The sequence below is a fragment of the Mauremys mutica genome, chromosome 15 (genome assembly GCF_020497125.1).
Source record: "Mauremys mutica isolate MM-2020 ecotype Southern chromosome 15, ASM2049712v1, whole genome shotgun sequence".
Classification (NCBI taxonomy): domain Eukaryota; kingdom Metazoa; phylum Chordata; order Testudines; family Geoemydidae; genus Mauremys; species Mauremys mutica.
Window position 1 is genome coordinate 11432945 of NC_059086.1, and position 13650 is coordinate 11446594.

Genomic DNA, 13650 nt, shown 5'->3' on the forward strand with positions numbered 1-13650 from the left:
AGAAAGGGGTCAGAGGTGCAACTGCCTTTTAGTTATGACAGTAAATCCTGTGTGGCTGTGAAGAGGGATGGGGGTATTTTATTTTCCCTTACCCTGCTGTGTAGCTACACAGGCCAGTCACAAGCCCTAAATTAGTTATAAGTTTCATGGGGGTGTGTATCTAAGAGAAAAATGAATGTGTGAGACAGGATAGATTTTTCTTCCATTAATATCCACCCAGCAGCTCCCACTGTGACAGTTTTTGTCAGATTTTCTAATGATTTTAATGCTGGGTAAATGGCAGCTGAGCTCTTGAAAATCTTGAAAACCTAACTGTGGTTAGGTTTCTATTAAAAAAACTGATTTCTATTAAAAATCTACAACACAAACATCCTTTCCTGAACAGCCTAGTGAAATAAAAGTAGTATCAGAAGTAACACAAAAAAATCATTTGTGGTTGAAAGCAAGTAATTAAGATGGCAGCTCACAAAGTACAGAGTGAAAACTACAGTTTAAATTTTATTAGAGAGAAACTTGATATCATAGATTCACAGCCAAAAAATGAATAACAGTGCTGTTTTAGAGATGGCACCACAGAATTAATATAGAGGCAAAATATAATTCAAATTCATTAATGGGAAATTTGATTTCAAAGATACAGTGGGATTCGTGAGTGGCAGTGCCAGTTTAAACTCATTCATCTTCTCTTAAAGAACACATTTTCATTGATGTTCCTTTCTGGGAATTTTTAAAGAATGGATAAACCTCTCCTGAGAATGAACAATCATTAAATGTGAACAACACAGACATGTCAGTTACATTGAAAAAGGTCACCTGCCTCTCTTGGTAACTAAGGTAAACTCCAATTTTCTTGGGCCTTTTTTTCACTGTGACCTGGGTCCATGGATCAGTTTTTGCCCAGTAATCTCTCCCACTCCAACCCAGAGCCCAGAATCCCTCTTTAGGGGACAAGGAAAGTTTTCCTGTTCTCTTTATTACTTTTCTGGCCACTCCCAGGTCCCAGTCATTGCTGCTTCTGACATCCACTTCCCAATAGTGCTTTCCAGAGGAGAATCCTTCAGAGCCCAACACAGAGACAGTTGAATCGAACCTCTCTGGAGTTGGTGGAACATTTTGAGGTTGGGATTCATGAATAAATTTCTTCTTATCCCCAGAAATGGAGAGGTTGGGGTGGGCTGTGTCTGGATTAAGAGTGATGCCATCTGCAAAGAGAGAATTTAAGAAACCCATCTCTAATTGCAGTATAAATTGAAACATGGGAGATATGGCTTGTGGGCAAATTCCTGCTGTCCTTACTCAGGCAAAATGCCTACTGATAATGGGTTTTGTTCTATTCTGAAAATTCGGTTACACTGAAATATTTCAGAGATGTGATATTTGATTGAACATGACTCAAAAATGGAAGGGATCCTGGAATGTTTATCTTATTGATACTCAAATATATTTTGCCAGATTCTGATATAAGTTACACTGGTTGAAGGAACTGAACGAGAAAAGCCTGAGATAAAATGGAGTAGGGCCTCAGATTTCATCTCTATGATAGCAATATGTTCTGTTTCTAGTTTTTTTAAAGTATGAATGTTTTTTGATTCCCAGGATAGGGATAGCTCAGTGGTTTGTGCATTAGCCTACTAAACACAGGGTTGAGTTCAATCCTTGAGGGGGCCACTTAGGGATTTGGGGCAAAAATCAGTACTTGGTCCTGCTAGTGAAGGCAGCGGGCTGGACTCGGTGACCTTTCAAGGTCCCTTCCAGTTCTAGGAGATTGGTATATCTCCAATTATTATTGATAGATGTGTATTCTGTTACCTGCATAGGTGCGAGCCCTTCTCCACTCTGAAATCAAAGTGAGAAACAACAGACATTGAATTCAAAGAGGCACATACTGCTGATTTTCTGCCTTTGGGCAGCAGAAATGCCCCAAGGTGAGGATAACTGAGGATGTCAGACACAGTACAGAATGATTTACTCATGCAGAAAAGAGAAAGCAAAGCATGATAATAGTACACACACACACTGCGGTTATTGTACTGTTTTGGGGACCATTTGCGGCTCTTGTGGAGTCACCAGATCTGTCCCATGCTTCCTTCACTCCTCAGCTTCAGACAGAGACTGCAGATCACTAGGAAATATATGTGGTGATGCTGGCAGTGGGGAGCTACTTGGAGCTGCTGTCTTCCCTGCTATGAGAGAGATGAAAATGGGCTGCAGCAACAAGGGAGATAGAAGAGGAATATAAGAGAAAGGCCTGATCCTTCCAAATAACCTAGAGGGGAGAGAGTTTAAGGGTGGTGAGGGGAAGAGTGGATGAGACATAAAAAAATAGCATTGCACAAAGATAACCAAAGTAAACAGATGTTTGTTTGATAATGTACCTGTACTTACTGATATTTCAACTGGGCGACACCCTTCGAAGTCTAATTGGCTTAGACCTGCCAGCTCTGTGGGATTTCAGATGGCCCCTAATTGGCCAGGTCTATGGGATTTCCCCATAAGCCATAGGTTTTCAGATAGTTCTATATGGTAACCCCACTCTGATTGGCAACCTGCCCAACTCCTTTGCTTGCAGACAGTCAGAGCTGAAACTTCATTTCTATTTGCATCTCTTTTCCAGCATGGAACTGAATTGACTTTTACATTCAAAGAATCAACACACACTTACTAAGTTCTACTTTGAGTTCATCTGCAAAGAAAAAAAAAAGAATTTCTTAAATGACACCCCTTGTGAATTTCAGTTCAGTTAGCGAGCAGATATTATACCTCTCCTGAAAAGCTTCTAATCTGACATTCCTCAGCAACTGCACTGCAGAAGTCCAAACCAGACTCACCCCTCATTGTAAAAAGTAACAATAAAACCTGTCACTGCAATAAGAGAAATCCTGAGCATTGTCACTGCTTTAGAGGTGCTCCACACTGCCTCTTTCTGGAGTCCAAACACAAGGCATGAGACTAATTAAAAGATTATTAGGAAAAATATGTTTGCTCCTATAACCCTAACAGGGCACCTGCACAGCTTTTTATATATAGTTTACCAGTATAGTCAGTTTAACAGAATTGTACTGAAGGAGAACCAATTGAAAGTTACTTTTTTTTCTCTTTTGATAGTCTTCTCTTCTTGTAGTCATTTGTGAGTGTGCGTGTGTGTAATGGGCTAACAAATACTCACAAACATTACTTTTTAACAACTCTCAAAGTTGAAACACCGCATATATTCCACTGCCAAACACACTCCCAACTGTTGTCCCTATGCCCAATACAGAATCAGACTTATCTCCCAGCCATGACAGAGCTTTGAATAAACTTCACCCCATGAAGAGGAAACCCCAAAACTTCTCTTAGCATGGAAATTGCTCTCACAAACCATCCGTCCCATCTGCTAGACCCTTTTTATCGACACACTGACAATCATTAAATAAAAAAATATCATTGCACAGAGATAACCAAAGTAAACAGATATTTGTTTGATAATGTACCTGTACTTACTGATATTTCAACTGGGTGACACCCTTCGAAGTCTAATTGGTTTAGACCTGCCAGCTCTGTGGGATTTCAGATGGACCTTAATTTGCCAGGTCTATGGGATTTCCCCATAAGCCATAGGTTTTCAGATATTTCTATATGGTAACCCCACTCTGATTGGTGACCTGCCCAACTCCTTTGCTTGCAGACAATCAGAGCTGCTGCACATGCTGAGAGAAAGCCTCTTCCCTCAGCAAATGAAGAAGGCTTCTTCATTCCCATCTCCCTGTACCAAAAAATTGAAGTGCTCCTGAAGTCCTCAGCCCTTTCATCACTGTGCCTGCTAGGAAGGTGTCAATCCATGCTGGCTTTGCTACTCTTCTCCCCTCTCTAGCTCCACCAAGTCCCTTTGGTCAGGAGTGGAAGTGAACAGTTTCCCTCTCTACCAGGCCCCAAAGACATGCAGGTGCACCCCTCAGGCCTAGCCAGTGGAACAGGCTATGAAGGGGGTCCTACATCCTTCAGATTAGCAGGAGTGTGTGTCTTTCCCTCCCCAGACCTCAAAGGGGGAAGGAGGGTGGTGGTGGAGAAGACACAATTGATAGGTACACCAAAAAATCAGCCAGGGTAATAGACAGTTCATATTTTGAATGTGGGACACCCACACACAGTCACTATCTCAAAGGGTGTGATTTTACTGCCATTGTTGATGTCATTGGCAAATTTCAAATCACATAATTAGAGACACGTTGTCAGGGACTAACTCCTTTCAAAGACATGTAAGGACTCATCTGGGGTGAAATTCATCTCTGGACAGTGAGCAACACAAGGATTACACAACACAAGATACTCACATATGCCCTATTTTAAAGATATAGGGATGCATAGCCCATTACATACGAGAGACTTTCACCCAATGGGAGCAGGAATTGGTCTGTAGCATTCATATGTCCATACTAGCAAACGTTATCAAAATAATATTCTAACAACAATAAAGATCCTTCATTTCTGACTTTGAGAACTTCATTTCTATTTGCATCTCTTTTCCAGCATGGAACTGAATTGACGTTTACATTCAAAGAATCAACACACACTTACCCAGTTCTACTTTGAGCTCATCTGCAAAGAACAAAAAATAATTTCTTAAATGACACCCCTTGTGAATTGCAGTTCGGGTAGCGAGCAGATATTATACCTCTCCTGAAAAGCTTCTAATCTGACATCCCTCAGCAACTCCACTACAAAAGTCCAAACCGGACTCACCCCCCATTGTAAAAAGTACCAATAAAACCTGTCACTGCAATAAGAGAAATCCTGAGCATTGTCACGGGTTTAGAGGTGCTCCACACTGCCTCTTTCTGGAGTCCAAACACAAGGCATGAGACTAATTAAAAGATTATTAGGAAAAATATGTTTGCTTCTATAACTCTCACAGGGAACCTGCACAGCTTTTTATATATAGTTTACCAGTATAGTCAGTTTAACAGAATTGTACTGAAGGAGAACCAATTGAAAGTTACTTTTTTTTCTCTTTTGATAGTCTTCTCTTCTTGTAGTCATTTGTGAGTGTGCATGTGTGTAATGGGTTAACAAGTACTCACAAACATTACTTTTTAACAACTCCCAAAGTTTTCAATATGAAACACCCCATATATTCCACTGCCAAACACACTCCCAACTGTTGTCCTTATGCCCAATACCAAAACAGACCTTATCTCCCAGCCATGACAGACCTTTGAATAAACCTCACCCCATGAAGAGGAAACCCCAAAGCTTCTCTTAGCATGGAAATTGCTCTCACAAACCATCTGTCCCATCTGCTAGACCCTTTTTATCGACACACTGACAATCATCAATCTCTTTTGTATTGATAGTTCCACATCTCCCACAAATAATATCCATCCAGACATCCTCAAAGCAAGATAAGTCAATGGGACTTAACTGTTTTCTTTCTGGAGTCTTTCTGAAAAACAAAAACAAATATAAAACCATGTTCGTAACTCTGTACTTTCAATTTTGTCTCCATAGCATACAGAAATAATTTAATATCCAGAACCAAGACAATTTTTGGTAATTAATAAAATATTGTAAGTACAGAAATAGTACAATGCAAGAATCAAAGCCAATGGTACTTGGATACCACGGCAGATTCCTAGATTCCAATGCCAGAAGAGACCACTGTGATCATATAGTCTGAACTCTGGGATAAGACAGGCCACAGAACTTCCCTCAAATAATTCGTAGAAACCCTTGGCAATTTTTTCCAATGGTTAATTACTATCATCATTAAAATGTACTTCTTATTTCCAGCCTGAATTTGTCTAGTGGCTTATAGCCACGTAACCATGTTATACCTTCCTCTACTAGGAACTCTTGTACTGAGAATTAAGACCAAAGCAGATTGTGAAGAACTTCAAAAAGACCTCACAAAACTAAGTGATTGGGCAACAAAATGGCAAATGAAATTTAATGTGGATAAATGTAAAGTAATGCACATTGGAAAAAATAACCCCAACTATACATACAACATGATGGGGGCTAATATAGCTACAACGAGTCAGGAAAAAGATCTTGGAGTTATCGTGGATAGTTCTCTGAAGATGTCCACGCAGTGTGCAGAGGCGGTCAAAAAAGCAAACAGGATGTTAGGAATCATTAAGAAGGGGATAGAGAATAAGACTGAGAATATATTATTGCCCTTATATAAATACATGGTACGCCCACATCTCGAATACTGTGTACAGATGTGGTCTCCTCACCTCAAAAAAGATATTCTAGCACTAGAAAAGGTTCAGAAAAGAGCAACTAAAATGATTAGGGGTTTAGAGAGGGTCCCATATGAGGAAAGATTAAAGAGGCTAGGACTCTTCAGTTTGGAAAAGAGAAGACTAAGGGGGGACATGATAGAGGTATATAAAATCATGAGTGATGTTGAGAAAGTGGATAAGAAAAAGTTATTTACTTATTCCCATAATACAAGAACTAGGGGTCACCAAATGAAATTAATAGGCAGCAGGTTTAAAACAAATAAAAGGAAGTTCTTCTTCACGCAGCGCACAGTCAACTTGTGGAACTCCTTACCTGAGGAGGTTGTGAAGGCTAGGACTATAACAATGTTTAAAAGGGGACTGGATAAATTCATGGTGGCTAAGTCCATAAATGGCTATTAGCCAGGATGGGTAAGAATGGTGTCCCTAGCCTCTGTTCGTCAGAGGATGGAGATGGATGGCAGGAGAGAGATCACTTGATCATTGCCTGTTAGGTTCACTCCCTCTGGGGCACCTGGCATTGGCCACTGTCGGTAGACAGATACTGGGCTAGATGGACCTTTGGTCTGACCCGGTACGGCCTTTCTTATGTTCTTATGTTCTTATGTTCTTACTAGATTGAAGAGCTGATTAGCAGAGAAATGCATAAGACGATCCAATGGAAGTTGAAATAGGGCAAATTCAGAGAGGAAATTAGAGCTGACTGGGAATTTTTTCAATGAAATGTTTTTTTAGGTTAAAATGCTGATTCATCAAAACTAAAACTGAGAAATAGCGTTCTGTTCACTGAAACTGTGAATCAAAAAACTTTTCATAAAAGAAAGTTAGAGATTTTAAAAATATTTCATTTCAACATTCTTGTACTGAGAATAAGACAATCCAATGGAAGTTGAAATTTCAACATTCATTTCAACATTCTTGTACTGAGAAGATTTGAATTTGAATTTTAAAGTAAAGAGATATATTTTGTTTAGAAATTTTAGTAAGTATACACTAAAACACTTTTGTAAACACTTCACATTAAAAAAAAAAGAAAAAAATGTTGAAAACTCTAATGGTACAGGGAAACCATTTTCCAGCCAGCGCTACTACTAATAGAATAAAATACAAGAGAATACATTGATAAAGAGCTGTTTGGCATATGATACCATTTGAAAATGTTTGTCCTAGCTCTTGTGAGGTGAGGATGGAGGGCATGAGGTGAAAAAGTAAAAAATGTGTCCCCACCTTCTCACACAGCCCATCATCACCTTTTCATTTTTGTTAAGAGCAGGAGTGTCTGGTTTTACACATTCTGATGACATGAATAAGGAATGTGCTGATGCCTTCAGCCTTTTTATCTTAGTGCTATGCTAGGAAGGAGACAATCCATGTTGGCTCTGCTACTCGACTCCCTTCCCTTGCTCCACCAAGCCTCATAATGGAAAGACTTATCATTACCAGCCCCCAAACACATGGGGGTGGGAGAAAGAGATTCATGGCTGCACCCTTCAGGGGAACACCCTGGCTAGGGTGACAGGGCTTGCAGGGGCTCCAACACCCCTGAAGCCTGACAGGAATGTGTGTCTTACCATCCCCAGACCACAAAGCAGTGTGGAGAAGAGATAATTGAGAGATATAGTAAAACAAAACAAAGAAACAAACAAACAAAAAACCCACCAGAAAGAGTTCTAGATGGTCTATATTTTGTCAGCAGGACACCCAAACACATTCACTATCTCAAAGGGTGTGCTGTTCCTTTAATTATTAAAGTCAATGGCAAATTGCAAATCATATAATTGATGACACATTGTCAGAACCTCACTCTGCCTATATCAAAGACATGTTATGACTGACTTAGGGTGAAATTCATCCCTGGAGAAAGAGAAGGACTAGACCTGTGCAGGACAAGGTACACACCTATGCCCTATTTTGAAGAGCTAGCTGGGATTTAAGTGATGAATAACCCATTCCACAGGGGAGATTTTTCACCCAATGAGAGAAGGAATAGTGCTATAGCACTGATTTGTCTATCCTAGCAAATTTTAGAAAAATAATATTCTGACAAGAAAAATAATTCACTTCCGGTGTTCGTAACTGTGAGAATTTAATTTCCATCTCTTTTATTTTAAGCATGGAACTGAATTGACATTTACATTTGAAAAGTGAATGCAAAACTTACCCACTTCTATCTGGAGTTCATCTGCAAAGCAAAAATAACTTTTTAATATTGACATCATTTTAATTTCTTTTGGGTTAGTGAATATTATGCCTCTCCTTTGAGGACTGAGAGGTCAGATATGGAGTGAGCAAAATTAATGGCATTCCTATCACAACATGTGGAGGACCTCATCCAGTGCACTAAATGCCTCAACAACAACTGTGTGGGTGAAACCAGACAATCACTACATTCTCAACTGAACTCACACAGGACAACAATGAAGATAAAGACACCTTACCACCTGTGGGTGAACATTTTTTACTAAACAATCCCTCCATATCTAACCTCCCAGTCCTCGTCCTCAAAGAAAACCTGCATACCACCTTCTAAAGATGAGCCTGGGAGCTTAAATTCATAACTTTGCTAGGCACTAAAAGTCCTGGTCTTAATAAAGACTCTGGATTTATGGCTTATTACAAGAATCTTGATAGTGTTAAATAAAAAAATAATTGGAGATATACCAATCTCCTAGAGCTGGAAGGGACCTTGAAAGGTCATCAAGTCCAGCCCCCTGACTTCACTAGCAGGACCAATTTTTGCCTCAGATCCCTCAGTGGCCCTCTCAAAGATTGAACTTATAACCCTGGCTTTAGCAGGCCAATGCGCAAACCACTGAGCTATCCCTCCCCCATTGAGTGTTGAGTTCAATGCAATATTAAAGGTGCTCGCAGAGCACGTTATTAATATGCGGTACATCAGTTTGTTGAATGAAGTGAATACTGGATGTACAACAGACATTACTCTCCTTGAAACTCCCCTCCGAATCCCAATTGAGAAAGGTGTAAAGCAAGGTGATATGATTTCATCGAAACTATTTACTGCCTACCTTGAAATGGTCATGAACAAGATCAATTGGAGGAGTGGTGTTAATATAAATGGAGAATGATTTTCTCATCTCAGATTTGCGGGCGACATTGTACTAATTGCCGAAAGCACTAACCAACTGCAGAGCATGCTACAAAGACTCGACTAAAAAAGCAGTCAGGTCATTCTGAAAATGAACTGTTGCAAAACAAAATACATTCAATCAGACATCTTTTGAAAAGCCTGAATAACGTTAAGAGGAGAAGAAATTGAAGAAGTGGAACAGTACGTATATTTGGGCCAAGAAGTTAATATGCACCAAGACATGAACAGAGAACTCTCGCGAAGGATTCAGGCAGGATGGTGTGCGTTTAATTCCATCAAGGACATCCTCAAAGGAAAAAGTGACAAGACCACACATACAGATATATTCAATTCAACAGTGTTGCCAGTCATGCTGAAGGCAGTGAAATGTGGGCATTGATGAAGAAAGAAGAACAGCAGCTGTTGGTAGCTGAAAGAGCAATGGAACAAGCTATGTTGGGAATTTCCCTTCTGGATTGTATCCCAAATGAAATGATTAGAGAATGCAGCAGTGTGAAGGCAGATATAATAAGTTATGATGGGCGGGCCACATAGCACAGTTCACGGACAATAGGGGGGCCGCAATCATGTGGAAGTACAGAAAGAACTGACAGGGACTTGTAGGGGAACTTAATGCATGACAGTCTCTGTTAGCCAGAGTCAGAGTTAGGCCTGTAACCCTAATAACGTGAGATTTGTAGAAGCGATGATTGTGAGAGGCGAGTGGAAAAGAACTGTGTGAGAAGTTGTTGCGACCTTGCACTGATAAAATATGTAGACTGGCATCTTTTTAGATGTGAGAAAAACAGGAAAACAAGATATCAGGATGACCTATGTATAAACAAAATGCAGCTGTTGCTTATTATTGTCTGTAACAAAAGTATAAATGCTTGATGTAATTGTTTACCTATTGAGAGACCTGTCTAGGAAGAGGAGACCCTAGGTCCTAGTGCACTCTCTCCCTGCTGTAGCTGCTAAACAGAATAAAGTATCTGACTCTGCTGCACCCAAACAAAAAAGCGAGAACTGAGTTTTTCTCCCACAATCATTACTGAGTGGTACCCGCAAGAACAGAAAAGACCACCTGGTCACCCTCCAAGAAGATGGGAAGATGACATTTTGAACGTTTCAAACGAACGTGAAAAAGAAAGGCAAGAATGCGAGAAGAATGGCGGATGTGTTGTGATCGGCACAGTCTTAATGACAGCTGAAGACATAGCGATCCCGGTGATCCAGGTGACAAGAATCTGTAACCTAATAATCTCCCTTTTTATCGACTGCACAAATGTTAATGGAACATTTCACTTTGAATGGTCTCTTACAGTGTGTGTTAACCACTTATGCTAAACAATTTTTTACACCTTGTATTTAGCTGTGACGCTCTGGGTAGGTTTCCTAGACCTGAGGAAGAGCTCAGTGTAAGCTCAAAAGCTTGTTTCTCTTGCCAATAGAGAACTGGGAGGCAGTTTTGGTCCTGAGTCTGCAGCTGGTTCTAAGTGGCTGAAACCTGCAACCCTGCAGGGTCCAGCTGATTGCAGTGGAAATCTGCACAAGTGTGAAGGTCGACAGCAGAGATTAAATTGCAGGATAGGGGACATAGGGGGAGAAAATGAAGGAAGAGACTCTCTCTTGCCACAACCTGAGGCGGTCTGGAGCCATTATGCCAAGTAGGTGCGATGAATGCAGGGCCAGCTCTAGGTTTTTGCTGCCCCAAGCAAAAAACATTTTGGCTGCCCCCCACCCTAGCCCTGGGCTCTCACTCCCCGCACCAGTGCCCTCCCCCACCCACACCTCCTGCTGCCCCAGCACTGGGCTCTCCCCCCTACCTGCACTCTCTGCCACCCCACCCCAGCCCTGGACTCCCAGTCCGGCACTAGCAGGGTCAGGGTAATCAGTGGGAATCCTGGGCTGTGCCTCAGCCTAGGGTCCCGCCCTGACAGGGGGCTGAGGAGCTGGGGTAAGGCAGCCCCAGAGGGAGCAGAGCCCCGGAGAGTGGGATGCGGGTCCCGCATGGCAGAGCCCCACCCTCTATGGTGCCTCTGCTGCTGCTGCTTCTGGCCAACCTGCCACAGTCCCTGGGCGGCTCAGGCCACTTCGCCCAGCCCCGGCTGCAGCGCTGGGAGGCAGCCGCCCCGCGGCATCTGCAGGCGGCTCCCTGTGCCCCGTGGGGCAGCTCTCAGCCTGAGTGTCCCCCGCTCAGAGCCTGCCTGGCTCAACCACAAGGTGCGGGCACTGCTCCTCCAGGGCGCGAACCGCAGCGGCCCCACGGTGCCCCCCACTCACAACATGCTGCTGCTGCCAGTGCCGGCTCTAGGCTTTTGCTGTCCAAAGCAAAAAATAATAATAAAAAAGGTGTCTGAAATGCCGCCCTGAAAATGTGCTGCCCCAAGCACGTGCTTGGTTTGCTAGTGCCTAGAGCTGGCCCTGGATGAATGTGGATTTTCTGTAATATTTTATGACAGATACGTATGGGAGTGACTCATTTGACTTGGGATTGCTACCCAGTGGGTGCAGAAGAGTTAACATGCTGCTCCTGGGGCAGAGCAGGAGACATGAGATGTGTGTGTCATGTAACTGTCTTGTGTGATATGAACGGGTCACTGAAGACAGGCTGAAACTGACCCATGTCAACAGAGAATCTGGGAAGGCAAAGGTAACCCCAATGATTCAATAATTGGCACCTAACAACTGGAAGTTCCAGCAGGTGGAACGTGTGAGCTCTGCATGGCTTTGCAAAGGAGGACTATCGATCAAGAGGTGACAAGGGGTGAGGATAAGATCTGGCTTTTATAGAGACACAGGAGCTCATCTGGGACTGGGAGACAACAGGACAGAGTTACAGAGAGGAAACCAAGCAGCAAGTTCAATGGAACCCTGGCTTGGCCAGTTTGGATGTCTTAACCTTTGCATCTCTATGCTAGCCTAATGACTTCCAGATTTTGTGTTCCAGTTGACTAATAAACCCTACTCAGTTTTGTTGAAGCTGCTGAAGGGTCATGGCAAATATTTGCTGAGGTGCTGACAGAGTCCATCTTAGTTGAACTTGGTGGTCAGATCTCTTGGTGTGAAATAGGAGTGCTAGAGCCTGTAGCCTCAGTCTTGGAGGCACTGAAGCCGTGTGGCCTGTCCTTGTGGAATAGTCCTTTGCGAGTCTGGCACATTAAAGGGGTGCTCCCCAGAGACTATGCCGTCTGTGGCATAGCACAGATCCTGTAAATCACTGACTCTAGTTAATTCACTTAAAGCTAATCTAGGTCCCCAATGCAGGGCATCTCTCTTTAACATAAGGTATGAATTGAAAGCTCTATAGCTATTCAGGGGTATCTCCCCCATGGACACTCTTTTTCCAGAAAAGGGGCCTTTTCCAGTTTAGCTTAATCCACTTCCAAAATAGAGCAAGCTAACCTAGAAAAAAGGCATTTTCCCTCCAAAATAGAAGTGTCCAAATGAGGAGTTTTTTCTGGAATAATTATGCCAGTCAACCTCCCCATATAGACAAGTCCAAAGAATAACTGTTTTTTCTCATCAATAGATTGAAAACTCTTCATCCTGAGCAATACTTTATTTTATGTATCTGAGCGGAAACTTGTCTGACTCCACTACACGCAACACATAAGTTTCACAGATTCCCTATGCTGCAATCAGTCACATTAAGCCTTCTCTGTACATATGCCTGTGGCAGGTGCTTAGCAGGTCCTTAGTATATCCCTGCCTCCTTTTTACATACAGGGCACCATTGAAGATCACACACCTCCCAAGTTGTGAAAGCGAGTAAAATGTTATTGTTATAGTGAAGGTATATAGTTCTCCTATGAATGTAACTGTCCCAATATAAATTCAAACTTACCCTTTGTACTGTCATTTCCTTCTAGAAAAGAAAAAAACAACAACAACCTTATGTTTAAGTACATTCACACACCGCTTCTAATAAAACATAGGCAAACAAATACCATGACAGACTGCATCTAGTAGAGATTCCAGACATTGCCAAATAAATAATAATAATTAATATCAATTTCCAAAAATTTCCTTGACCTGTCCAACTGCATGAATTGAGGTATTGTAACACCTTAGGCCTTGGCTTGACCACAGAATGTCATTTGTCTCCTTGTAAATCTATTGAAATGAACTTGCATCCACACACAAAAGTGCTTCAATCCACTGTGTGGAGCAGTAGGTAATATCACAAATCGTTCTTCAGTCTTCAAGGCTAAGTACGGAATTGTTTCAGAGCTGATGTGTATGGAGCTACATGCACAAATGTTGCAAATAGCCCTCCACACCACACGGGGGTGGCATTAGTCATTTGGCTTCACAGCTGCCTTATCTGGTGAA

General features: G+C 41.9%; 1 protein-coding gene across 3 annotated transcripts; it reads right to left on the minus strand.

The window, feature by feature from the left end:
* Nucleotides 1–485: 485 nt before the first annotated feature.
* LOC123349899 (butyrophilin subfamily 1 member A1-like) lies at nucleotides 486–13241 on the minus strand. Of its 3 annotated transcripts, none has more exons than XM_044988168.1 (6): nucleotides 13163–13241; nucleotides 5402–5422; nucleotides 4558–4578; nucleotides 2663–2683; nucleotides 1810–1836; nucleotides 486–1202 (listed from the first exon to the last, which is right to left on the minus strand). In XM_044988168.1, exons 1-6 carry the CDS (start codon nucleotides 13224–13226, stop codon nucleotides 673–675), a joined length of 684 nt encoding a protein of 227 aa, XP_044844103.1. In that variant the 5' UTR covers nucleotides 13227–13241; the 3' UTR covers nucleotides 486–672. The 3 variants fall into 3 exon arrangements, with proteins under 3 accessions (XP_044844103.1, XP_044844104.1, XP_044844105.1); XM_044988169.1 differs by lacking the exon at nucleotides 13163–13241 and adding an exon at nucleotides 8389–8761; XM_044988170.1 differs by lacking the exons at nucleotides 4558–4578; nucleotides 13163–13241 and adding an exon at nucleotides 8389–8763.
* Nucleotides 13242–13650: the final 409 nt, after the last annotated feature.